At 38.3% G+C, this 26,614-nt stretch overlaps 1 protein-coding gene across 2 annotated transcripts in view; it reads right to left on the bottom strand.

Moving 5' to 3' along the window:
- The window catches only part of ankrd55 (ankyrin repeat domain 55), an 85,259-nt gene extending 59,479 nt beyond the window's left edge, over window positions 1-25,780 (bottom strand). For both annotated transcript variants that reach the window (XM_039758755.1, XM_039758756.1), the window contains exons 1-4: window positions 25,359-25,780; window positions 17,825-17,947; window positions 7,944-8,074; window positions 2,277-2,386 (exon numbers count right to left, since the gene is read on the bottom strand). In XM_039758755.1, coding sequence (XP_039614689.1) covers window positions 2,277-2,386; window positions 7,944-8,074; window positions 17,825-17,947; window positions 25,359-25,398 — 404 coding nt within the window. In that variant the 5' untranslated portion in view covers window positions 25,399-25,780. The remainder of the gene's footprint in view (window positions 1-2,276; window positions 2,387-7,943; window positions 8,075-17,824; window positions 17,948-25,358) is intronic.
- Between the last annotated feature and the right edge of the window lie 834 nt (window positions 25,781-26,614).

Raw genomic sequence — 26,614 nt, 5'->3', positions numbered from 1 at the left:
GTCTTTATCTTGTGGCACACCATTATAACATACACCATCATACAGTCCTCTACAGAGCTAGCAAGATTTAATACATTATCAAATTTAACTATTCATCAAAATGTAAAAAAGCAAAAAATATTTCCTTATCCCTTATTCTAGGAACACAAGTGGAGGCCCAAAGTAAGGTTATTATTTCCATGTTAAAGTATTTCCTTTCACACAATAAGATTTATAGCGACCAAACCTCAGGGGCTGAAGGACTTATTGAAGACAAAGACATCATTTGCAATCCAGCAACATGTTGAAACATTTTACACAGAAAATATTTTTCCAATTATCAAGGTATCATACTATTCAACCTCCCTGGAAAAGCCTCTGCTGGGATACTTGAAGAGAGAATCTGAGAGAGGACACTCAGATTCAGAAGGAACAATGTGAATTCTGTCCTGATGCTCCTCAAATGACGCAGACCATCACAGTGGACCTGCAGCTAAATGATGTGCAACAAAACATGAAACCTGGTGTGCAAGGCTTATGGTATGTAGTCCGGCAATGAAGAACTAAATATGGAAAGTTTACCTTACAAAATTAACAATTACACTCCAAATATAGTTTCCCATCAACACAATTTTTTCCACTGTCTCCAAATTAGAAACTTTGCTAAATGAAAACTACTTATTTCTATTCCAGAAAAGATATTGACGAGTCTTGAAGGCTCAGACAGCATTTCTATAATATATGAAACCATTTTAAAGTCCCTTCCTTTTAAAGATCCCAGAGTACAGTGGGAAAAGAATCTCTTTTCAGAAACATTTCAGAAACGGAGTGGAAGGCAGCCATGCACAGAATTCACTCTAGCTTTATATGTGCAAAACATTCAATTATTCAACTCAAAATCTTTTAGTAAACACATCTATCTCACTTAAAATTGTCCAAAATGTTTCCAGGGCAAGATCCAACCAGCGAACATTGCAGTCGATCTCCAGCTTCACATAGGTCACATGTTTTGGGCGTGTACCAAATTAACATCATTCTGGACAAACATTTTTAAATGCCTATCAGACAGCCTTGGTGTCACTGTCTCTCCTAATCCACTTACAGCTGTGTTTGGTGTACTTCCAGATGGGTTTAAAGTGGAGAAGGACAAACAAACTGTAATTGCCTTTAATTCACTATTGGCACATAGACATATCTTGCTCAACTGGAAGAATCCTAACCAGCCTATTTTAAATCAGTGGGTAACTGATGTTATATTTGAAATTGGAAAACATCTAATTCTCGTTTAGAAAATCTGTTCAAAACTTTTTAAAAACCTGGCAGGACCTAATCAAGAATATTTTAGAATAAGCATTTATAATGGGAGAAAAGATTCCTTTCTCTCTTTACTACTCTCAGTTGCTTTACTCTGGATGTTGGCCTTCCTCTCTTTCTTATGGGTGGGGTTGATTTGAATTTAGTTTTCTTAAGTTTTGACTTGATTGTATGAAATGTATGGTTTTTAATAAATTCAATCAAAGATTAAAAAAATTGACTGTACTTGCACCAGCCTGCTTTAATAGGAAACTGATAAAGGACGTGTTCTACTGCACAAGCCTGGGAGTTTTGAGCGTTGTGCAGAACTGGTTAATATAGATGCTATGTTGTCTATATAATAGCTATTCCCACAATCACAGAGCTAAGGAGACAGAAATGAGCCGTGTGAATACTAGAGGCCACTGGGATGCTGGATGTTCTGCTAACAGAGCAAATTTTATCCCGGTAGATAGTTAATGGAGCCATCAAGCAATTAGGCTGATGCAGCAGTGGTTGCTTCCTCCTCAACCCACCACTGAAGCTTCTTGTCACGCAATCAGCCAGTCTTCTGCTTGAGAAAGACCTCCTGTATCCATAGTGGCACAAGCTAAAATATCTAGTTTGTTGGGCAGCCTCTTTTTCAAAGAACATCTATCTGCTAATCTTCTATACTTTTGAATATACATGCCCTCAGTTTATAAGATACTAGCTGCATGGATTTGTGAAGCTATGATGTTGAAAACACTACAAGTCTAAGAATAGGCAGCTATTAGTTTGATAAAGCACAATGTAATTAATCAAAAAAGTAACTTGTTACATTTTTCTTGAGATTCTTTAAAGTGTTCATTTCTCTTTGGGGGCAAATAAAGTATTACATAGACAATATAGAATCTGACTGATTTAGAAGATGTAAAGTAAGTTTGTAACTTATATAATATAAAGCATTAAAAAAAATTGGATTATATATTTATTTGGCTGGCACATTATTATGATTGTAGTACCTGACATCAGGCTCAGCAGTAGCTGCATGCAGAGGCAGTCGACCATTTTTGTCTGGAATATTCTGTTTGGCTCCATTTCTAAGCAAGCTCACGCAGCCTTCCAGCCATCCCTTAGAATAAAAAAATATTGATTAATATTTTTACAAAATAATTAAATAACAGATTGCATCTAAATTTAATTATACCAATAGTAAGCTAGAATGTTATTAAAGGACTTCTGTTTCTAGTAAAAACACATCAGAAATGATAGTTTGCCATTAATCTTAGCATAAGCTGTCATAATTCTGAGTGCTACTTTTTAATAATGTTAGGCTCCTGTTTTACTCAAGGATGACACCATGTTCTGTAGTGTTGTCATGGGTGCAGTCATCTTATTTACCGATGCTCTCATGATCTGACATGTTTTTCATTTTTATAGTCTTCCTTGGCCTTTAAAAATCATTAAGGCATTGTTCTGGGGGTTTGGGAGCCCAATGAATTCAGTGGTTACAGATTTATTATAACGGTGCTGACAAGTTGCATCAACTAGGGATGAGTCATTATTAGTATGAGCTGGCATTCCATCACCAGAGGCAGGCACGCTTAAATAAAACAGCAAGCCTGAACAATCACAAAAACAGATTTCCATCTAGTACAGCAATGGTGAACAGTCCTTTTAAGGATACCAACGCACCTAAAAGAGGAATGTAAGAAACAAAGGATCCATTCTGGCTATTTATTTAGTGACATTTTTAACAATGTTTAAAGCAAAATACATTCTTCCACTCAACCATTTTGTTTTAAATATAAGCACTGTCATTTTGAGTGCTTCGTTTGGTCTGTTTACTATGCTGTTGCTTGATAAGGTCAACTAGAAGCAGGGCCTGAAGTGGACTAGTACTCCTCCATTATTCATAGCTGTATACTGACCAGCATGCATCCCATCTGTCATGGTGCTTCATGATCAAATGATAGCATATATCTGTGCTAAAAGCCACAAGGCCCACCAAACCAAAGCGCTGTCCCACCAACACCCACTCTAATATCAATCCTAACTGAAAAGGAAAGCACCAGCCCTTATACTGTATGTCTCCATTAGCACAGCATGTCGTGGTTTTTGAAGTTTGTGGATAGATCAAATAAACAATTCTAATTCTAGTATTCCTTTATTGACATTTCCAAATATTGTGACTATGAATTTCCTTTCATTTTTGACTCCAATTGTGTCTTTCATTTTAACATAAGGTGTTACTGGCATCTAACCCTTCTCCCTTAATATATTTAGCTTGTTTGAAGTATAATTTGTCTCTTAAGTATTGACCTTAGCATGTTTCTAACTTTGACTCCATCTCCCTATTTGAATATTTAACTCTTTGAGAGCTGAATATTTTCTGAAGAGCACACAAAGCAATTGTTTCACACATTAAATCAACACAAAACATCTTTTGCTGTTTTCGCCCAGCAGTAGCAGTCACATTGTGACGCAATCTGGTTTGTACCTCTTGTTATCGTGTCAGTCCTCTTGGGTGAACATTGCCATTGGCGCATCAGCTACACGATTCTACATGTTCAGCACCATGATCAGCTGGGGACCGATCAAGTGACGCACGTACCTTCACTTTCGTTTTCGATCTCCAGATCACTTGCATCAAAATCTGACAACTCAGAGTCCGATTCAGTGATCATACGAAAAACGTCACCCACAGCGTGTTTTGATTTGCGCATTCACTTTGGTTTATTGCCAGAGATTGCCATTTTAGAGGTTGTTTGCTCTTCACTACTTCTCCACGCAAATGGAAATCTCAGTCAGATCAATGAAACTAACTTTCCTTTTAGCAAAGACAGTCGAACTAAAACATAATGGTGAGTTTTGCCACAGTTTACAACTGATTACCATCCTCAACCGATGCATTTCTACAAAAGTCGACATCCACTCTGAAAGAGTTAACATTACAATACTTTGAACTTGTGCAGGCAGTTTAGATGCTATAACCATTGTTGGTCATGTGACACTATGATGTCACTTCTGTCTTCTATACAGTATAAGATGACTTCAGACAGTGTGCATTATCCTAGTTTTGACTAACATTACTTTTATGATCTCTCTTCCTTTTGGCTTTCTTATTTAGAGGTAATGGCTAAAGAGAGCTACCAATAAAATCCAGTGGTAGGACTTTATGACATTTTTCTGACCTTGTTTCTGGTCCTGGTTTTTACAGTGGCTGGAGTGCCAATCCTGCCACCAACCCCCAAGTTTTCCCTGCAAGATGGAGGACTAGTTGCAGGGCACAATGGAGTTTAACTACATACTCAGGACTAGGATCCAGTTCTGGCTTTGATGATTATTTTTGGTTGTTTTTCTGGTTTTCTGACTCCTGCTTCTCCATTGACCACAATTGTGTCTTACACTATAGCTTTTTAGTTCATCCTCTGACCATTTATTGCCTGTTTAATTCGGAACTTAAACATATACGTTTACGAATGGACGGCAATCAAGCAGTCTTTACATATATAGATAGGTTTATAGGGTCATTATTGTCACATGCATAGTTAAATTCTTACTAGCATGTGCTTTATTAGGCATGTTCTATTCATAGGTACTACAGGCTGAAATGCTCTTTCTAAACATGAATGACTTTAAATACAAACCTGTGCCACAATCTGAGGTGGACTGACCTCATGATATTGCCACCTACAAGCCTATTACTGACTACAGCAGCTCTCTATTATCTGAGCCAGAAGTTTTTATGTGTGTTTGGTGGGAATGTTGTTTGTTTTTATTATATTTTTAGGAGTTTCAGTAAAGTTTTAATTTCTCTTTTGTGACAAATAATTTATAGTCTAATCTAATCTAATTTAATCAACAGGATGCCACAATTAGTGAGTATAACTACCACATTCTTTGATGATTACCCGGGTCTCATCCCTGGCACACATGTTTTTTATTTAATAGTTTTGTTGTCTTTTAAATATTATTTTGTATATTGTGCTGTTGATAATGTTTTTGTTCTTTCTGAATTTTATTCATTGCATATTGTGGGTTTTTTGTTGGAATTTCTGTATTTGTTAATAATTTACTGTATATTTTAAATTTCTATGTTTTCTGCCTGTCCTCTTTATGTTGAAGCTCAGGAGGACAGGGCCATCGGACGTAGCAGCTGAGGTGCCTCCTATTCTTTTACTCCTCCTCATGTGTCTCAGCCTTTCTTGCCCAGCAATTCCCCTTTCGATTGCATCACCAAAGCCAATCTGCCCAATCAGACCAAAGTCAAAGTGTTCAATCAGATTGTTTGAAGGGACTGAACACACGCACAACACATACAATGACCGTAGCATTTTATTGTATGTTATATGTTTAAATATATGTATCAAATGAGCGAAAAACTTATATTGGTTTTTAAGCCTCAGAGGAGTCTGCAGCTAAATTAAGGAGGCCAAACCTTATTACAGCATTTCTCAGCCTTTAAGTATTTGCGACCTGAGTTTTTATAACAGTTTTAATCGTGCCCCCCTAAGGTTTTTTTTTAAAGGAGCCCACTAATACCAATTTGTTCTTTTTTAATTAATGATATATCATAGATGCATATTTTATTATACCTACTTAACTTTTATTTACATTTATCTAACTCTATATTTATTTTTCTAGTATCAGAACGTAGTTTAAGTTCATTTGTTTTGGTTTCAATAGATGTATTTTTCATATTTTCGATTTTTGTTTTCATTTTATCACATCTTCACGACCCCCTTTTTGTTATTTCGCACCCCCCTAGGGGCCCACCCCACAGTTTGAGAACCACTGCCTTATTATAAGTTTGGGAGCTTGGCCTGATAGACCAGTACATTTTTATTTATACATACCGGATCATTCATAATATTTAGATTTTTAACTGTTCACGTTTTATCAGCTTAAAGTAAGCAGGTCAGAGTAGTAAACAAATTAATTCTGGGAAGAAAAACAAAAGTAAGTCAGAACCAAAATGGTGAATGTTGTTTTACAGTAAATAAATTTGATCATTTGAGAAATAATTCTCAGCGTTTACTGTACTTTAATGTGTGGAATACATTTCTATGAAAAAGGTTTGCAAAGACAGCTTAGTCATCGACACCCGATTGAATGGAGGAAGAAACTGTAAGGCAAGAAGGTTATGTACTCTTTCAAACTGCATTGAAACCATATTGAGAAAAAGAACGAGAATGTCTTCATCTGCAGTACATTATACAATCCTTTGGACACTATTCAAGGAACATTTGAAATGACCTGTCAGAAATCTAAAGTGATTGAAGGAGGTAAAGTCTCTTTGTTGAGACATAGCAACCGGACAGACACACAGACACTTTTTCAGGAGGATTTCTGTGGGTTTTACAACTAACTTGCTATTTATTTAAGGATTATCATTAAGGATTGTGTTTTTGGACTTGCTGCTTTCAGATTGCCAGTTGGCAACTCCTTTTTTGAGCATTTAAACTATTTTTTTCTTTTTAAATAAACAAGGGATTGAACTCAAGAAAGATTTTTTTCATTGTTTTTAACTTTGCCTGGAGACACTTTGAATCCTAGAGATTTTGGAGCATACTTTTGAACTTTTGAAGGTAAAGAATATTTTGGCCTAGGGAATGCTGAAACTGACCAATATATATACTTTTACTGTAAAACGTCAGTAAAAACAATTATTTGAATTACCTTTTTGTCAATATCGCATTGAATTTTGATTCCGTGTTTGGACTTACATCGTGACAACACAACGTATAACTGCCCGTGAGTGAATATCGTTTCTGTCTATCTAATAAATAAACCAACCTTTTCGAATGGTTCTCCCTGTGATTTGTTAATTGTCATAGCAAAAGGTATTCTAATGGTAAACTGTAAAAATTTTAATACAAATGGCATATCAAGATTTCCTTTGGTGACTAATGTTATCCACATTGCTTTTCTTGTCGATCAATTTTGAATACAACTAATCTTGTCCTATTGCATAGCCCACCCCTCCGACATAAATTGCGCAATAACATTATGAAACATCCTTCTTTCAACAGTAATTCTGCTGGCGGAAGACCAGATGGTGTTAACGGTTGTAGATGTTCTACGGGATATTGTAAGTTGATGTTTTTATCTTACGCACTATCACCACCAACTATTTCAGCAAAGTCTATTAATACACACTTAAGCAATCTGCCGTGTAACCAATCAACAATTTTCACGTTAATTCATTTGACTTCATTGTTTCTCTGTGCTAGGATTGCCCGTGTACTCATTTCTTCTGTTGATAACTCTTCGGTATGAAATTCTTCAATAAGATTTGGACATATTAAGTTTTCTTTTATTGGGAACTTAAAGTGAGGAAAACGTAAAAATTTATAAGAGCTGAGAATGCAGGAACTGGTCTGACAAAAGCATTCACACGAATGAGAGGTGAGAGGACCGTGGGCGTGGTTGAAAATGGTTGAGAGCAGGGCGGGACTTGAAAAAATCTCTTAGCAATAGTCTCATCTCAAGATTTTCTTTTATAATAGGGAGACATACTTTTCACATTTTTACAAAGAAAACCCATCAAACCAGAGAAAATCCAACACAAACATGGGAATAGCATGCAAACCGAATCTCCTGAAAGTAAGAAGTTATGAACAGTTAGTAAAACTTGTGGTCTATTTGAAAATCTATGAGCAACAAAATCAAAAATGGTTACTCACCAAATATGTTGCTAAGGACAAAGAGGTCCTTCCACAGGTATCCTGAGTATTTATAGAAGCACCCATTTTTAATAAAAGTTTCACTGTGTCAACCTGCCGTCCTGAAATAGCGTGCATCAAAGGAGTGGATCCTGAAAGAAGAAACAGTGACAGTTTCAGAAGATTTATTATACAATGCTATTTAAAGTCTTACTTAAACATTTTACTATTAGTTTATTTTTACACCAAATTTAAAATAAATGAGTATGTGCCTTGAAGAAGGCCTTGACTTTTTTTCCCAACTTAAAAACCATGGAGAGACATTCTTGAAAGTAAAGAAAGTAAATGTGAAGAAAATGTAAAAATAACGAAGCATTGGGACTATGCAAGTTAAAAAATATCAAAAATAAGGAAACTGTCATTTAGAAAGTTGCTCCCTGGTCCTTTATAGCCCTTTTCAATTTGATACTCATTCATACTTTGTATTTTAGTCAGGTATGGCTTGACCGTTCAGTTTCCTCTAACACTGCCAACACCTGTGAGCAAGGTGGTGAGGTATAAGAAATTATGTGGTGGCTAAAAAAGACTGAAAGGCACACACTGATTTAGGATTACTTTCTTTGTAACATGATGCTTTATAATGTGTGCAAACAATTGAGGAAGCACAAAATCATTGCACACTACAGTCTTGTGCTCATCGAGTAACAGGTGATCGGAGGCTGAACTTCTGTGATCTGTAAAGAGGCTTTGAAGCGAGGTGTCTGCCAACTCCTACAACTGAGAATTCACTGCGCAGTATGATTGCAATGAAAGCTGGGGTGCAGATGGTAGCGTGGGTAATGGCAACTGGCAATAGTGACAGTGGCACATGGCAAGTTGTCTGTTGGCAGCATGTCAAGCCAGCACAAGATGCTGTGGGCAGTGAGCTTGGCCAGCTCCACGGAATGAAAATGTAAGCTATGTAGATTTATTGCTATAAAATATCTCAGTATAAAATAATGAAACATAAAATATATCAAAACAATTAATTGTTGTCTATAACATCAACATTTATTTATATAACACATTTTCACATAGAAGTATAGCTCAATGTTCTTTACAAATGATAAAAGACAATTTAAAATAGAACGAAAAAGTCTGTAATGGTTATAGTAGCTTCCGATTCTGTTCATAACTTTTATGGATAGAATTTCTAGGTGCAGCCAGGGTGTTGAAGGGGTCCGGTTTGGTGGACTCAGGATTGGGTCACTGCTTTTTGCAGATGATGTTGTCCTGTTTGCTTCATCAGGCCGTGATCTTCAGCTCTCTCTAGATCGGTTCGCAGCTGAGTGTGAAGCGGCTGGGATGAGAATCAGCACCTCCAAATCCGAGAGCATGGTCCTCAGCCGGAAAAGGGTGGAGTGCCCTCTCAGGGTTGGGGGAGAGATCCTCCCCCAAGTGGAGGAGTTCAAGTATCTCGGGGTCTTGTTCACGAGTGAGGGAAGAATGGAGCGTGAGATCGACAGGCGGATCGGTGTGGCATCCGCAGTGATGCGGGCTCTGCATCGGTCTGTCGTGGTGAAAAAAGAGCTGAGCCGTAAGGCAAAGCTCTCAATTTACCAGTCGATCTACGCTCCTACCTTCACCTATGGTCATGAGCTATGGGCAGTGACCGAAAGAACGAGATCGCGAATACAAGCGACTGAAATGAGTTTCCTCCGCAGGGTGTCTGGGCTTTCCCTTAAAGATAGGGTGAGAAGCTCAGTCATCCGGGAGGGGTAGAGCCGCTGCTCCTCCGCATCGAGAGGAGTCAGATGAGGTGGCTCGGGCATCTGATCAGGATGCCTCCTGGACGCCTTCCTGGTGAGGTGTTCCGGGCACGCCCAACCGGAAGGAGGCCCCGGGGAAGACCCAGGACACGCTGGAGGGACTATGTCTCCCGGCTGGCCTGGGAATGCCTTGGGATTCTCCCAGAAGAGCTGGAAGAAGTGGCCAGGGAGAGGGAAGTCTGGGCCTCTCTGCTTAAGCTGCTGCCCCTGCGACCCGACCTCGGATAAGCGGAAGAGGATGGATGGATGGGTTATAGTAGCAAAAGTCGGTGACCAACCTGAAAATCTAAAAGAGATAGGAGGGGAGCATGCACTGATAGCGGGTTCCCCCGTCTACCACATAACAGACCACCTTGATTGGGACACGAGAGCAGCGGGTGACACCTTGAAGAAATACCCAGGGAGCAGAAGGAAACAAAATCACCCACCAACATGGATCCTGGAGAAACTAAACCTCTAGGGGTTCCAAGGCTGATAGACTACTTCACTCAGCCTTCCTGCCTGAGTATTAGTCATTATTTAACTGTTACAAAGTCTTTCACTATTATCAAGAAATGATGCTTTCCCCTTGAAGAATTGATGCAGTTAATCTTCGAATTGTAAATTAAAAACTGTCAGTATTCTTTTTAAAAGAAGACTATCCATTAGTATACTCAAATGGCAGAATGCATCACTCTTTCTAAAGTTATCTCATTGAGACTGGGTGCCCAGCTGGGTACCACTAGGATGACACAGCATACCAGAGTGCAGAAAGAATCACATGGGTTTCAACAGGAGTATGGTGTGCCCTGTTGCATTTATATTTACATTTATTCGCTTAATAGACACTTTTATTCAAAGTGACTAACAAACACAGTCAACATCAGTTAGGGTCTGTTTTAAAATGTTACAAGTTTAAATATAGAAATCAGCCAAAACAAGTGAAAGGTGCTATACACCTTATTAATAATAACTAACCATTAAACCAGTTCACGCACAAGACTAGTTAACCTTGCTATATTGATAAGAACCTATCATCAGAACCATTAGAAGTTAGGAAGGACTTCACAGAAGAGTGTTTATTTCAAATACTTCTTAAACAAAAAACTGATGGAATCAGTGGTTCAGATGAATGCGGGCACCCATCCCACCAAACAGGACCTACAATACATATCAAAAAAGTCTGAAATGAAATTTGATGTGAGGTGAAGGTGATATGATCAGATGCTGCTCATTAGTAGACATGTGAGGGGTAGGAAGGGTCACATGATCTAATGAGATAAGTAAAAGCAGAACAACTGACTGCTTTTTATGTAAGCATCAATGACTTGAACTTTTTGTTTGCTGCAACTAAGAGATGTACTTAAGAAGGGGAAAGAATTTTGCCCATCTCATCTGTTTGAATACAACACGTGTCATTGCATTTCAGAGCATCTGGAATGGCTTGACAGTACATAGAGGTACCTTTGCCAGAAAGGAGTTGCAGTAGTCAAGACACAATGTGACTAGTGCATGGACAATAAAATTGTGCTGCATACTCTATTAGGTACTGTTTAATCTTGCAGATTTTATACTGAGTGAATCTGCTTAAACAGGAGGTTATTGCAATGTGATCAACAAAGGTAAGCTGCTCATTGATCTTTACCCGAAGGTTATAATCTGGCTTGGTAGGTGCTAATGGTAACAAGGCAAGCTTTTCAGAAGCACTATGTTGAAGAGAAGGGGTGGCTGACAAGATAAGGAGCTTAGTCTTTAATAGGCTGAGTTGAAGATGATGTTCCATCATCTAAGCTAAGATGTCACTGAAACATGCTGAGATTCTAGCCAAGACTGTGTTGTTCTCAGGAAGTTACAGCTAAATATTGCCATAGCAGTGATATGAGAAGTTGTGGGGTTAGATAATGTGATCAAGTAATGAGGTGTATAAGGAGAAGAAGAGTGGGCCCAACACATCTCTTTTTTGATCACTCCTTTCCTTACTTGAAACAGCTTTGACAACTACCACTCAATAGGATCTGTCCAAGAGGTACAACTAAAAATATCTGTGAGCACTTCAAATCTGTATGTGTGCTGTGGGCCTTTGAAGAGCAGTAGGCAAGGGTATCAGTGCAAGATAAAGGAGAAGAATCCTGGATTGAAGTATGTAATGTTGCCCCGGGATGCTAGAGGACAGGCAACTCAGCATAAACCAGAGGTGCCTAATCCACTCCTTAGAGAGCGAAAGAGACAAGCCAGGGAGGGAACTTAATGAAATGAAAATCCTCGCCGGTAGAGGGCACAAAGCAAGTCATTCTGCTACTTCTTTACCAGAGCAGCAGCATGTGCACCTTCTGTAAGACCCAATCCATAAAGAGCAACTGAATTATTATAAATCAGTAAGTGCTAATCTATTGTGCTGATAGCAGAAATAGGGCTGCCTTTGATTCAAGACATGATTCATTCCAAGCATGTTTCTGTTGGGATACAAAGCAATATGATGTAAAACACAATGTTGCATCCCTATCTCCTGTAGGCTCCTATATTTACCAGAAGCAATGAAAATCAAATCTAGGCAGTCATATAATCCCTGACTCTCAATTACTAGACTAATTATCATCTCATCAGCACTCAAAAGCAAATGAAAAATAGCCAAGCTGACCAAGAGTAATGGTGAAGCTAAGCCCAATACCTTTACAATTGAAACCTATGGTTTTGATTTAATAGAACAGAAGATAATACTGAAATGAGGCTAAGAGGAGAGAAGAAGTTTATCCTTATTATAACAAACTCTTAAGAAAATGAATGCAATTGTCAGTATGCTATAATAGAATAACAATAAGTTATGACCTATAGCATCTACTTCAATGTTAAAAGTGGTACTTCATCAGAGCTTTCTCAGCTCACAATCTGCTTTAGTGAAATTAAAACCTGGCTGGAGCAGAACTCTTTAAAATTAAATTGCAACAAAACTGAACTCCTGCAAATTGAGACTAAAATGCAACTTAATAAAATGAGCTCCTTCCCAGTCCATCTTGGCGATGATCTCATCAGACCTGCCTCTATTGCAAAGAATCTTGGTGTCATTTTTTGATTCCTCCCTCTCTTATTCCACCCACATAAATCACATTAAGAAACTCTGTTACTTTCACCTCTGTAACATACAGTGGTGTGAAAAACTATTTGCCCCCTTCCTGATTTCTTATTCTTTTGCATGTTTGTCACACAAAATGTTTCTGATCATCAAACACATCTAACCATTAGTCAAATATAACACAAGTAAACACAAAATGCAGTTTTTAAATGATGGTTTTTATTATTTAGGGAGAAAAAAAAATCCAAACCTACATGGCCCTGTGTGAAAAAGTAATCGCCCCCTGAACCTAATAACTAGTTGGGCCACCCTTAGCAGCAATAACTGCAATAAAGCGTTTGCGATAACTTGCAATGAGTCTTTTACAGCGCTCTGGAGGAATTTTGGCCCACTCATCTTTGCAGAATTGTTGTAATTCAGCTTTATTTGAGGGTTTTCTAGCATGAACCGCCTTTTTAAGGTCATGCCATAGCATCTCAATTGGATTCAGGTCAGGACTTTGACTAGGCCACTCCAAAGTCTTCATTTTGTTTTTCTTCAGCCATTCAGAGGTGGATTTGCTGGTGTGTTTTGGGTCATTGTCCTGTTGCAGCACCCAAGATCGCTTCAGCTTGAGTTGACGAACAGATGGCGGACATTCTCCTTCAGGATTTTTGGTAGACAGTAGAATTCATGGTTCCATCTATCACAGCAAGCCTTCCAGGTCCTGAAGCAGCAAAACAACCCCAGACCATCACACTACCACCACCATATTTTACTGTTGGTATGATGTTCTTTTTCTGAAATGCTGTGTTCCTTTTACGCCAGATGTAACGGGACATTTGCCTTCCAAAAGTTCAACTTTTGTCTCATCAGTCCACAAGGTATTTTCCCAAAAGTCTTGGCAATCATTGAGATGTTTCTCTGCAAAATTGAGACGAGCCCTAATGTTCTTTTTGCTTAACAGTGGGTTGCATCTTGAAAATCTGCCATGCAGGCCGTTTTTGCCCAGTCTCTTTCTTATGGTGGAGTCGTGAACACTGACCTTAATTGAGGCAAGTGAGGCCTGCAGTTTTTTAGACGTTGTCCTGGGATCTTTTTTGACCTCTCGGATGAGTCGTCTCTGCGCTCTTGTGGTAATTTTGGCCAGCCACTCCTGGGAAGGTTCATCACTGTTCCATGTTTTTGCCATTTGTGGATAATGGCTCTCACTGTGGTTCGCTGGAGTCCCAAAGCTTTAGAAATGGCTTAATAACCTTTACCAGACTGATAGATCTCAATTACTTCTGTTCTCATTTGTTCCTAAATTTCTTTGGATCTTGGCATGATGTCTAGCTTTTGAGGTGCTTTTGGTCTACTTCTCTGTGTCAGGCAGCTCCTATTTAAATGATTTCTTGATTGAAACAGGTGTGGCAGTAATCAGGCCTGGGGGTGGCTACGGAAATTGAACTCAGGTGTGACACACCACAGGTTATTTTTTAACAAGGGGGCAATTACTTTTTCACACAGGGCCATGTAGGTTTGGATTTTTTTTCTCCCTAAATAATAAAAACCATCATTTAAAAACTGCATTTTGTGTTTACTTGTGTTATATTTGACTAATGGTTAAACGTGTTTGATGATCAGAAACATTTTGTGTGACAAACATGCAAAAGAATAAGAAATCAGGAAGGGCGCAAATAGTTTTTCACACCACTGTATCCTGTGTTTACCCCTTCCTCTCCTTTTCTAACACTGAGAAACTTGTCCATGCTTTTATCACATCCTGCATCGATTATTGTAACTCGCTGTTGGCAGGTGCCCATTCTGATCTTATATCACATCTCCAGCTTATTCAAAACTCAGCTGCAAGAGTCCTTACTCAAACCAGCAGCAGCAAGCACATAACACCCATCCTGCTCCGTCTTCACTGGCTCCCTGTGTCTTACAGAATCGAATATAAAATCCTACTAATAACCTACAAAGCCTTAAATAACCTCTCGCCAAACTACATCAGTGACTCCCTCCATCACCATGTGCCTGCCCGCCCACTAAGGTCCTCTGATTCTGGTAATCTTGTTGTGCCCCACACTAATCTACTCTGCATGGGTGACAGGGCCTTCAGCTGTATAGCGCCCAGACTCTGGAATGATCTACCGAAATTAATTAGATCAGCTGACTCCATGAATTCTTTTAAAAAACAACTCAAAACTCATCTGTTCAGGAAGGCTTTTAGCTCTACTTGACTTTACTACCCTTCTCTCAGTTTACCTCTCTGTCAAGATGCTCATGTAACCTGTATGTGTGTGTACCAGACCATCAATTATGTTGTCTGTTAGGCCTTTTCTCTGAATTTACTGTCTTAATCTTCTTTATTTATTTATTTGGTTTGTACTATGCTATATACTTTATACCCTGCCGTTCTTTCTTATATTCTGTAAGTGCCTTGAGCATGGAAAAGGCACTATATAAATAAAATGTATTATTATTATTATCTGGTACATGACAATGTTTTTAATTTTTGGGGAAACATTTTATTACATTTGTATCTACATAATATAGCATTTTCGAACTGGCTTAATTTAATTTGGTGTTGCAGGAGGCCAATGTCTATCCCAGCAGCACTACAAAACCTACCTTTGTTAAAATTCCAATAAAAACACAACTTAAAAATGAAGTTACAAGGTCTAAATTAAATACCTTTCATTTTCCTTAAGGAATATTTGAGTTTTAGTGCTTTATGGAGCAGTAATGGGAACAGATATTGTGTTTACAGCTGACAGTAAGTCTGTTTTTGTATCAGTCAAAATTGCTACTTGGAATAGGTAAATATCCAGGCCCCATTATAACGGATTCACGTAACTGACCCTCAGTTTGCTATCACTTTGCACCTTTGTTGGCTTTAGATGGTTAGTACATTCCTATGGCAAACATGTTCTGAAAGTCTTCAGGTAAGAAAGACAGACGATTTGTGATAAGGTTGTCATACTTACTACTCATGGTGTCAGGTAGTGGCAACTTACTGCGTGTTGATTAGCACATATGAGAAGAAATTTTACCATACTCTTTACTCATGACTCTATTTATACCTATAAATGTACAGTTCGTCATTCTAAGATTCATGTTTTTGATCATTTACAAAGCATACTTAGTTATATTTAGGACCAGGGTCCAGAATTGTGTTAATGTGAGCCTGTGTGTTCTGCAGTGGACCATTGTCAAACTCATAGTTGTCTCCTGCCTGGTATTAGACCCTGTTTTGTTCAGAAAATGAATAAAAAGAAAATGAACTATTCATACGCATTATAAGAGTGTAGCACCTTAACTTGGTTTTCAGTGCCACATTAAAAAAGTAATTGTGTACAACAATCATGAAATGGAGCTTGGCACATTTTCTAAAAATCTAGATCCTCAGTAGCAAAATGTAGGCATCCAAGTGCCTATCTAGTAGGAGGGCACATGGGCGATATACAAAGCAGACTAACTCTTGTATCGGTAAAGCCAATGGTATGTAGGTGATTCTACTGTCTAGACTTTATCAAAATCCCCTTGGGGACAAATAGAGTTCTATCTATCTATCTATCTATCTATCTATCTATCTATCTATCTATCTATCTATCTATCTATCTATCTATCTATCTATCTATCTATCTATCTATCTATCTATCTATCTATCTATCTATCTATCTATCTAAAGAGCTGAGCCTATACAGTTTAAGCAAAAGAAGATTAAGAGGTGACCTGATTGAAGTGTTTAAAATTATGAAGGGAATTAGTACAGTGGATCAAGACTGTTATTTTAAATTGAGTTCATCAAGAACACAGGGACACAGTTGGAAACTTGTTAAGGGTAAATTTGGCACAAACATTAGAATGTTTTTCTTTACACAAAGAATGATAGATACTTGGAATAAACTACCAAGTATTGTGGTAGACAGTAAGACGTTAGAGACTTTCAAAACTCAACTTGATGTTTTCTTAGAGGAAATAAGAGGCTAGGACTGGCGAGTTTTGTTGGGCTGAATGGCCTGTTCTCATCTAGAGTATTCTAATGTTCTAATCTATCTATCTATCTATCTATCTATCTATCTATCTATCTATCTATCTATCTATCTATCTATCTATCTATCTATCTATCTATCTATCTATCTATCTATCTATCTATCTATCTATCTATCTATCTATCTATCTATCTATCCTACTGAACTTATAAGCTGTAAAATATAGTGTCCATTGAATTCCTTGTCTTGTTTCTATCAACACATTCTTCTCCAAGGCAAATTCTGGGTAGACTGTAAAAAATAAAATTAACTTTTAACCCAAGCACAAGTGGTCAGAACTATATAAATTTTAAAGAATCATATGGATTGCACATTAAACAAGCTGGGTTAGTCAAAGCCTCCCTTCATAATATTTCTTTCATACTGCATAGCTGCTATTTTTCCATCAACTTATTTTCTGAAGTTTCCTTTTCCATTTCAAGGTTTCAGAGTATATTCTGGAAGCTTCAGTTGCAAGATAAGAACAACCCTAGATGGAATGCCAGTCTGACTCTGAACACTCTCTCGCACAAACCCTTCTCACCTAAAAGCCTAATTTAAAGTAACCAGTTATCCTTTCTACTTTGAGTTTAGGATGCTCATGGATAAAACAGTGTTTAGAGACATTTGGAGAACATGCCAACTCCACAGAGACAGTCAGGGACTAGCCTGGGTTTGAGAACCTGTCTCCTGGAGCTTTCTTTTGCTCCACAAGTGAGCAAATGCATTGCAGTTTAACTGCCACCAAAACAATAGGTAAATTTTCTTCTGATGCCACTGTAAAGTCAGTGTTATTGAAATATACCAATTAAGTGTAATTTGTTATTGAGCAAAATTCACAATAAAAATGTATTTTCTCTAAAAAAATCTATTTGATTTAACTCTTAGTTGCTACAATGAACAGAAAATTCTTATAGGTTCTCAACTTGTTAAGCGAGCTTAATAAAAAAAATGATTAACAAAAAAATGACTAATCAAATAGAGATTGAGAACAAATGGAACTGAGAGATAAAGGAAACATTACAAAAATGAATATATGCTGCTTACCCTCGCTGTCGCAGCACTCTAAGATCGAAGGATCCTCACGAATGACTGCTGTCAAGGTGTTAACATCCCCGTTAGCTGCTGCCTGGTACACAACACTCAGATCAATGTCCTCCGCGGTGTCTCCTTTTAGAAATTGAAATATAGGTTAGAAAGCCTGAGAGAAAAGTGTCAATTTGTTGTACTTGGTAAATATGTATGATTAGGAAAGGCAAAACTTTTTCTCACCCCAATTTATACTAGACATACAAGATTACTTAGGTGTTGCTATACTTTCAATATTATATTGTTATATAGCACATCCCATAATATTCTGAAACTCAGTTGAATTCTCAGTGGAGTGCAGAGCTTATCCCAGCAATACTGTGAACTAGACAGAAACCAGCCCTGGACAGTGATCTAGTGCAGCACAGGCACACTTCAAACTGGGCCAACTGGGAATTTCCAATTAACCTTTGAGAGAGGTCTTTGGAGAGGGCAACCCAATAAAGAGTTAAGAAAAGCCATAGAGACTTTGTAAACTCCATATGAACAATGGCCAGGCACAGGATTTGAACCCAGAATTTGTTAGTCAGCAGTGACAACGACTGTACTCATATAGGATTATTATTATTATTTGTATTATTACTGTCATATGTACAGAATGCAGGGGCATTCTTATTTACATGTGCTAATCAACATACACATCTTTTTTCCATCCTCCCAACCATCTGAACTATATATAATCATACTCATCTTTAGAGAATCATAATACGAAAATATATATATTTATGTTATGTAAGCCTGTATTGGTTTATTTTCTGTTACATACTTATATTTTTTCTTTTCTTCTACATTTCTTTGACATTTTCTAAAGCACTTTGAACTACTTCCTATGTATGAAAATGTGCTATAGACATTAATGTTGTTGATGGCTTCAATCTCCAATGTCATGATTAATGAGTATAACTAACCTTGCCTTGGAATGTCTTTTTTCCATACATTGTAAATCCCATTGCATATTTGTCAATATTGTATTTAATTAAAATGATGAGCTAACACCACTTAGGTCCTACTAAACTGTCAATGAAGTTTTGCTTTACAGTGGGGTGCAGTGGCGTGGTTGCGGAGTGATGGCTCTGATGATAAGGATCTGTGCTGGTATCTGAAAGGATGCCAGTTCAAATCCCATTACTGCCAGAAGGGTTTCTACTTTGTTGGGCCCATGGGTGAGGCCTTTAACCTGAAACTTGGTGCAGGGGTGCTGTACAATGGCTACACCCTGCACTTCTAAAGGTCACACAAAAACACAATTTCCTCTGGGGGATTAATAAAGTATATCAAATAAAAAAAATGTTGTTGCCTTGCATCGCCTGGGCTGCTGGTGCAATACTCAGTCCAAATGCTATCTATGTGGCGTTTTCTCTTTCTTCTTGTGTCAGTGTGGGTTAATTCTCAGTTTTGTCTCACAATCCATGGCTGTCTAAGTTAGATTAACTGGTAACATTAAACACTCTGAGCCTGATAAAACATTGAAGTGTATGTGATGGACTGACATTCTGCCAGAGTGGGTTCTTGCCGCCATGAGTCTGTAATGGAAAAAAAAAATGCACAGATGGTTGAGGGAATAGTGTGGATGTATGCATTAATGTGCCCCATGCAGGCAAATTGATTTTTGCCCTGTGCCCAGTGCTACCAGAATACACTCCCCCTTGCAATAGTGGGGGTCAGGAAATGAATGGATGAATGAATAATATAATGCTATGAGTTCTTTGCTTAGTCATCAGTCACCCACTGGCAACAATGAGTCACCTCTCAAATACTTTAGTTCAGACAGCAGGATAAAAGTCCAGTACGTCTTATGTTTTCAGTGAAGCGGGCAATGTAAGGATAATAACATTTATACATCATTCAGAAGCTCAAAAGAACGAACACCTCCAGGCTGCTCTGGCAGGTTTAATTCCATTCAAGTGACGTGGCTCAGCAACTGTCCAGCACAAAATATTTACTTACACGACCTTCTCAAATGTGCTTAATCCAATTCAGGATCAGAAGAATAATATCCTGACAGCATTCAGTGCATGTCAAAATAGGTACAAGGAACTGCAGGGCCCACAAAATGGTTGCCCCTTATATAGTATGACTGTCATCTTAGGGAGTGTATTTGGATATGTAGGGAGGGCAACTAAATAGCAACAAAGCTAAAACTTTATTGATTTATCACTGAGGGAGCAGGCATCCCTTTTGAGTGGGCACTAACCATCCCTACCACACACCTATTTTAAAGTACCATCCCTGTTCCTCTGTTTTGAATTGTGTCATGATATTTTTCTAGGCTATGAGCATTCATGCATCCATTCATCCATTCATTTTCTTAGCTTATCCAGGTGAAGCTGAAGCCTATCGCAGCAAGCATCGGGTGCAAAGCATGAACAATCTCTGGACAGGACGCCAGTCTATTGCAGGGTAAGCACACACGCTCTGGCACCATCTAACTCAAACTACTAGAAACTAACTAAAGTAATGATATGTTGCCCAGTTTACTTCCAGTTATGAGCGCATAAGAGCATCTTGTAAGTCAAATAAAAATAACAAAGGAGCACATCGCCTTCACCATACCCATAAAAAGCTCACCTAGCAAGCATACAGTATGAAGGAGGCACAGAACTGTTATGTGAATAAAGTTATTTTGAATCAGGTTTTTATGCTATGAGAAAGATAAACAAACACTACAGGGACACTTCAAGTCTACTTGGACCCTAAATAAGAAGTCAACTAAAGTGGGAATTTGGCCAGCTACTTACAAATGGAATTAATGGACACCTACACTGAGGTTGTCCAAGCAACACAAAAGAAAAATCTTACACCAACTGATAGGTAAGACTTTTACAGACATTGCTTTTATTGTGAATTTCCCCTTGGGATTAATAAAGTATCTATCTATCTATCTATCTATCTATCTATCTATCTATCTATCTATCTATCTATCTATCTATCTATCTATCTATCTATCTATCTATCTATCTATCTATCTATCTATCTATCTATCTATCTATCTATCTATCTATCTATCTATCTATCTATCTATCTATCTATCTATCGTACCTCCTGAAGCCTTCATTACCACAAATCTGCTTTGACATACCTAGCATCATTTTAAAAGGATTTTTTTTTACTTATGAGTTTTGTTAGCATGGATACCCAGTTGCTTCACAGCTCCAACTTTCTATGTGGTCTGCACGTTCTCTTCATGTCTGTTATAATTTTTCCAGGTACTCCAGTTTTCCTCCAAAAATGAAGTGTGTTAAGGTTGACAACTCTGAATTTCTATGGTGTAAATGTGAATGGACTGGTGTCCCCTACACGGTCAGTTCCTGCTCAATGCTACCAGAACAAGCCCTGAAATGTCACCGTAAAATGTATTAAGGTTAGGAGCACACACTGATACAGCGCATTGCTGCACCCACCACAAAATAAACCAACTCAGGATCCAGATTAGGACGCAAGTGCAGCCATGCAACGGGTGATACCTCGGATCCACACTAGTTCAGATAGAGTGGAATAGTGTGGTTTTTTTATGGTGGCTGGAGTGCCACCATCCCCCAGGTTTTTCCTTGCAGGTCAGAGGGCCTACATGCAGGGATGGATGTAGATTAATGTCATATCCAGGACGGAGCAATTGCAAGTTAAGGGCCTTGCTCAAGGGCCCAACAGAGCAGAGTCCCTTTTGGCATTTATGGGAATTGAACCGACAACCTTCCGATTGCCAGTGCAGATCCCTAGCTTCAGAACTGCAAATTCTCTTTATGTCTGTTATAATTTTTCCAGGTACTCCAGTTTTCCTCCAAAAATGAAGTGTGTTAAGGTTGACAATTCTGAATTTCTATTGTGTGAATGTGAATGGACTGGAGTCCTATCCACGGTCAGTTCCTGCCCAATGCTACCAGAATCAAGTCTTGAAATTCCACCGTAAAATGGATTAAGACAGTTGCTATATTATAAACAGATACATGGTTTGCACATGTCAGATATTGTAATATTTACTCTGCATGGGATAGCATTCCCTTTTTGCTTCACCAATAGTGGATTAATCTTTCAATGCTTTTCCCAAAGAATTATCTTACACTGATTTTGCTGCTTCCAGCCTTGACTTTATACATAACAGGTTCAGAAAAAAATGCTTAAAAGCCAGTATTATGTCTCCAAGCCTGGAAATAAATCTCTGCCTAGAAGATCTACCACAGTGAAAGTGTTACATTTTTAATAATGTTAATAATAGTTTATTAAATGTATGCATACATGAATAATATTTCAGATTTATTTCAATGTGGGTTTACACAATGCAATATTCTTAGCTACTATGTAGCAGTTATACCTTATTAGTTTGTGGTTATTGCCCTGTGTAAATACAATTATATAGGAGCTTCTTTTTATTTGACTTAGCTGGATTGACACAATTATATCCATTTTCTGAACTCACTGCATTCATTACAGGGATGCAACATCACATACAATACAGGGACAAACTCTGGATACCAATTCTTTCATTCCCTTCCTTCACAGAGATCATTCTCACACACCGCCACACACAACACATTTGAGTTCAATTCAGAATTGTGAGGTAACCTAAGCAATTGGGTAAGACATGAGATGGTCGCTGGATGAGGAACTGAATGACTATTACAGTGTACCAAATACCAAACAATCAGAAGATTTCATGTTATCACTCATAGGTTCTCATTAGTTTTTTTCCCCCTCATCCCAAAGGTGTTTGTTAGGTTGATTAGCAACTCTGAATTGGCCCAGTGTGATTACACGTGTGGGTGTGCGTGAATGGCTGCCGCTGTAGGCCGGTGTCTTCAGCTCAGCTTGACCCTGTATTGGGTTAATTGGGTTTGAGAATGTTATATTATGCTAAATTCCTCAGTATAAAAAGAATCAAACAACCTAAATATTTTTCAAAGTTTATGTTAGATACCGTAAATCAGCCAATAATACTAGAATAATAAACATCTTGTGCATGGACAAAAGGATTAAAATATTAGTTCTGTATAATGGATGGACAGGTATCCTGACTGGAATGGAGGGTGTGTTGGGAGACCACTATAAAAGGACAGTGCAGATGGATGTGTTTTCAATCTGGGATGGGTCCTGTTCCCTTTCCCAGTTAAGGTGAAAAAATAATGGGTGGAGTAAGAGAAGCTGCCCACCAGGAACAGTTCATTCCTCAGAATCATAGGCGGCAGTGTTTCTTTGACATGGATCCAGTTTGGATGCCTGCAGGGCTGCCTGGAAACCCTGTTTGGGTCCTTGGGTAACACCAAATGGTGCCGCTAGAAGAAGACCTCCCTTTTTGTGGAACTTCCACATGACCCAGAAGTACTCCCTTATCCAGTATTAAAGAGGCCACGTTACCTTGATCTTGGAGTTGGAGTCAGGAGGAGGTAGATTACCCTCGCTTGATGGGAATGGAGGAGGAGAATAAAATAAAGATTGGAACTGTGATTGTGTTGTAGCAAAAATTCCTGTGAGAAGGTATTTTGCATTTTAAAAATACAGATTTGAACAAGCAACTGTTGCCTGCATGGGCACCCCCTAGTGGCCACATGAGTAATAGCAGTTTTCTAATAAATTATATCAAATGTTCACTTACACAGACCACAGAGGGAACTTCTATCATGCCTGTGCTTGACTCTGGCAGTATGTCAATTACAAATAATTAAAAACAATAACTTTAAAGAAGTTAGTTTGAAAGAAGGCTGCAGTTTGTCCAGCAATTCATTTTCCCCATTCATCTAAGGAAAAGCAAGGTGACAAGCAGGCTGCCCACAAGCATAACTTTGGTAAACCCTGCAGGAGGAAAAACACAACACTCTAATAAATGAAGAATGGGTTGCAATGGCTGAATTTAGTGTTAGAGGGTCTGGAATATTGTAGCCTGTCCTGGCAGCATTAGCTGTAAGTCAAAAACAAACCCTGTAATGACACACTAGAAGGCACACAACTGACTCAACACCAAGTTGCCACATGCATCTGTTAAATATGTGAAGGTATTATGCATTATGTTCTTTCTTTCTTTCTTTCTTTTTAATATGTATTTTTAATTAAATGCAACACTCTTTGCACAGTTTGCACAGCTTTATGTCCTCTCTCATCATGAGCAGTCTTCCAACTGAGCATTTTTTATAAATTGCACAGCTTTTAAACACTTCATTATGGTGGCATGACATTTATATTAAAAATATTCCAAATCAATCATCAGTTTGTTTCCAGTTGAAGGCTGCAGAGAGCCAGTGCCAACCTCAATAGCACTGGTTATAAAATGGGAACCAATGCTGAAAAGCATGTCAGTCCATCATGGAGCATAATCATGCACCCATACACACATCCACACAGTGGGCCAGTCTCTGGTTAACTTAAGGCACATGCCTTGAATATGCTTGAGGGGAAAAAACAGACTACTTGGGACAAAAATATATGCAGACACCAAGAGTAACATACAAATCTTACCCAGGCAGTGCCTAAGCCCAAGATATGAATCCAAAGAAATATAGTTTTTTGTTTTTTTTGTGCCTTTCCTAGTACAGGCTGGCACGTTTGCCACTTAATGGATCAAGAAACCAGAGTTTGAATCCTTTGCCAGATCTTGATCTATGTGAAGTTTGCATGTCCTCCCTGTGCCTGCATGACTTCTTCTCTGGGCACTCCATTCTTCTTCTTACACCCCCAAAGACAAGCAGGTTAGGTTAATTAGCGACTCTGAATGGTCCTGTTTGGCATTTCATTAGTTGGCTCTGTCATAGACTGATGTCCTTCTCAGCACTACATCCTGCCTTGTGCCCGATGCTGCCAGGGTTAGCTTATGCCCATTACTGTAGAGTGCTTTACAAAGTGAGTTACCACATTACTGAAAGAGTTTTTATTAATGGAAGTATTTATTAGTCATTTGGTTTCTTAATATTTTATTCCTTGCCTATCCTTTCTGCGATAAAGCTCAGTATCAAAGATCCTTGTTAGGATGTGATCAAAACAGACACAGATTCTAGTGGGAATATGCATTATTTACACCCTGAGCGCTGGTGATGCCAGCTGATAAATGACCTATCATCATCAATTGTAACAAAGGTTTCAATACGGAAATTTGTGCCAAGAAGATTTTTTTTCAACGCTGTGCACACTATACCATGATCCTTTTATCAGTATCAGAATATATAGCACTTTGATTCTGACATGAATTTAATCACACTCTTAACCAGCACAATCTTTCTATGTGTTGCATGTTGCTAAAATGATTTATATTTATAAAGGCATATGAAGCCGACCGGTTTCTAAATAAAATAGAATTGACTTTGTGCCAAGATTGTTGAAACACCCATAAAGACAATAAATCAAAAGGCATTGAGTGCAGCATAAATGAAACAGAAGACAGTAAATTCTTTAGAGGAAATAATGAGTATTGTCAGCCATTACCATGGAAACGTTAATAGCTACCTTTTTTTTAAATTATATTTTACGCTTTACGGTTGCCTGTTATCATAGCCCTGATTTAACAGCTTACCTTTCTGTTGGTCAAATACAGAAGAAGAGCTGAATTCCATGATTCTTCTCTTTACATTATGCACTGCTGCTACTAGGAATCCAGTTGTCCAGAGCTGTGACCAAACGGAAAAAAGCAGACCACTCTTTAAATGTGCTGTTTCCACCAATGCCCAGCGTTTCTCTTTCTCTTTGAGATCTGAAAAACACTATGTGGTTGTCATGAAGAAATGATACAAAACATCCAGCCATCAGTGGCAATATTTGCTACTTAACAGAAGCGATGTAGACATCATTTCAAGTAAAATTTCACAGCACTGGGTTGGATCTCCTCTTTAAAGCTCGAGAGCTCAAATAAAAATGAGTGAATGAAGGAGGGCACTCTCTAGGGAGCAACAGTTGAAAGAGATGCAGATCCAAGCAGTCAGAGCTGTTGTGCTCATGTGAAAAACAGCAGCATCAGTCTATGAATGGGGATTTTTTTTTTTTTCTGTGTGCCATACTGAGCATGTGCAGATGTACAGTGCAGTAAGGCTGTCGGCGTATATATCAAACAGGCAGAGACAGCCATTAACATGCACCTTAAACACTTGCTGGCTACCCATTCGGGATCTATTTTAAGGCTTTATCAACATTACCTTTTGGGTATATATAATGCTTTATTCTTAGCATTCCAGATTTCAAAAATACAACACAATTAACATTTATTGACTTCAATGAATAAGGCAGCAGGAGGGCAGGTTCAGATGGTCGGTGGTCTCTCCACACATGGCAGGTGGTCCTTATCAGAGCGTTTTAGTCCATTTATGATTTGTTGACAGTGAAGATTAAACACTGCACCAGATCACTCATTTCAGCTGTTTGAACAATAAGAAGAGGTACAGTGTATCAAAGCAGCGCCCACCTTGGTTTTCATTAGTGTTTCATATAAGATTTTATTGATAGGTTTCTGGGTTTATTGTGAAGGTGATCATAACAGTGCTCCCATTAAAATTAAAAAAGGGATGCAGGGTGGCACAGTGGTTAACCCTGCTGACTCCCAAATCCAGCATTCTTGGTCCAAATCTCATTTCTGATTATTGCATGTGTGAAGACTGCACGTTTTTTCTTTGTCTGCATGTTATTTTTTTGGTTTATTGTAATTTTTGGTTGTTTTTTAATGTGCTTAAAAAATTGCTTTGCTTTGCATTAGCTTTCCTCTTGGCTCCCTAGATTTGAATATTAAGTGAACTGATGACTGTGAATTTGCCCCGTATGTGTGTGTGTGAGTGAGTCCTG

This window comes from Polypterus senegalus, chromosome 7, assembly GCF_016835505.1.
Source record: "Polypterus senegalus isolate Bchr_013 chromosome 7, ASM1683550v1, whole genome shotgun sequence".
NCBI classification, from domain to species: domain Eukaryota; kingdom Metazoa; phylum Chordata; class Cladistia; order Polypteriformes; family Polypteridae; genus Polypterus; species Polypterus senegalus.
This window is presented reverse-complemented; position numbering and strand designations above follow the sequence as displayed.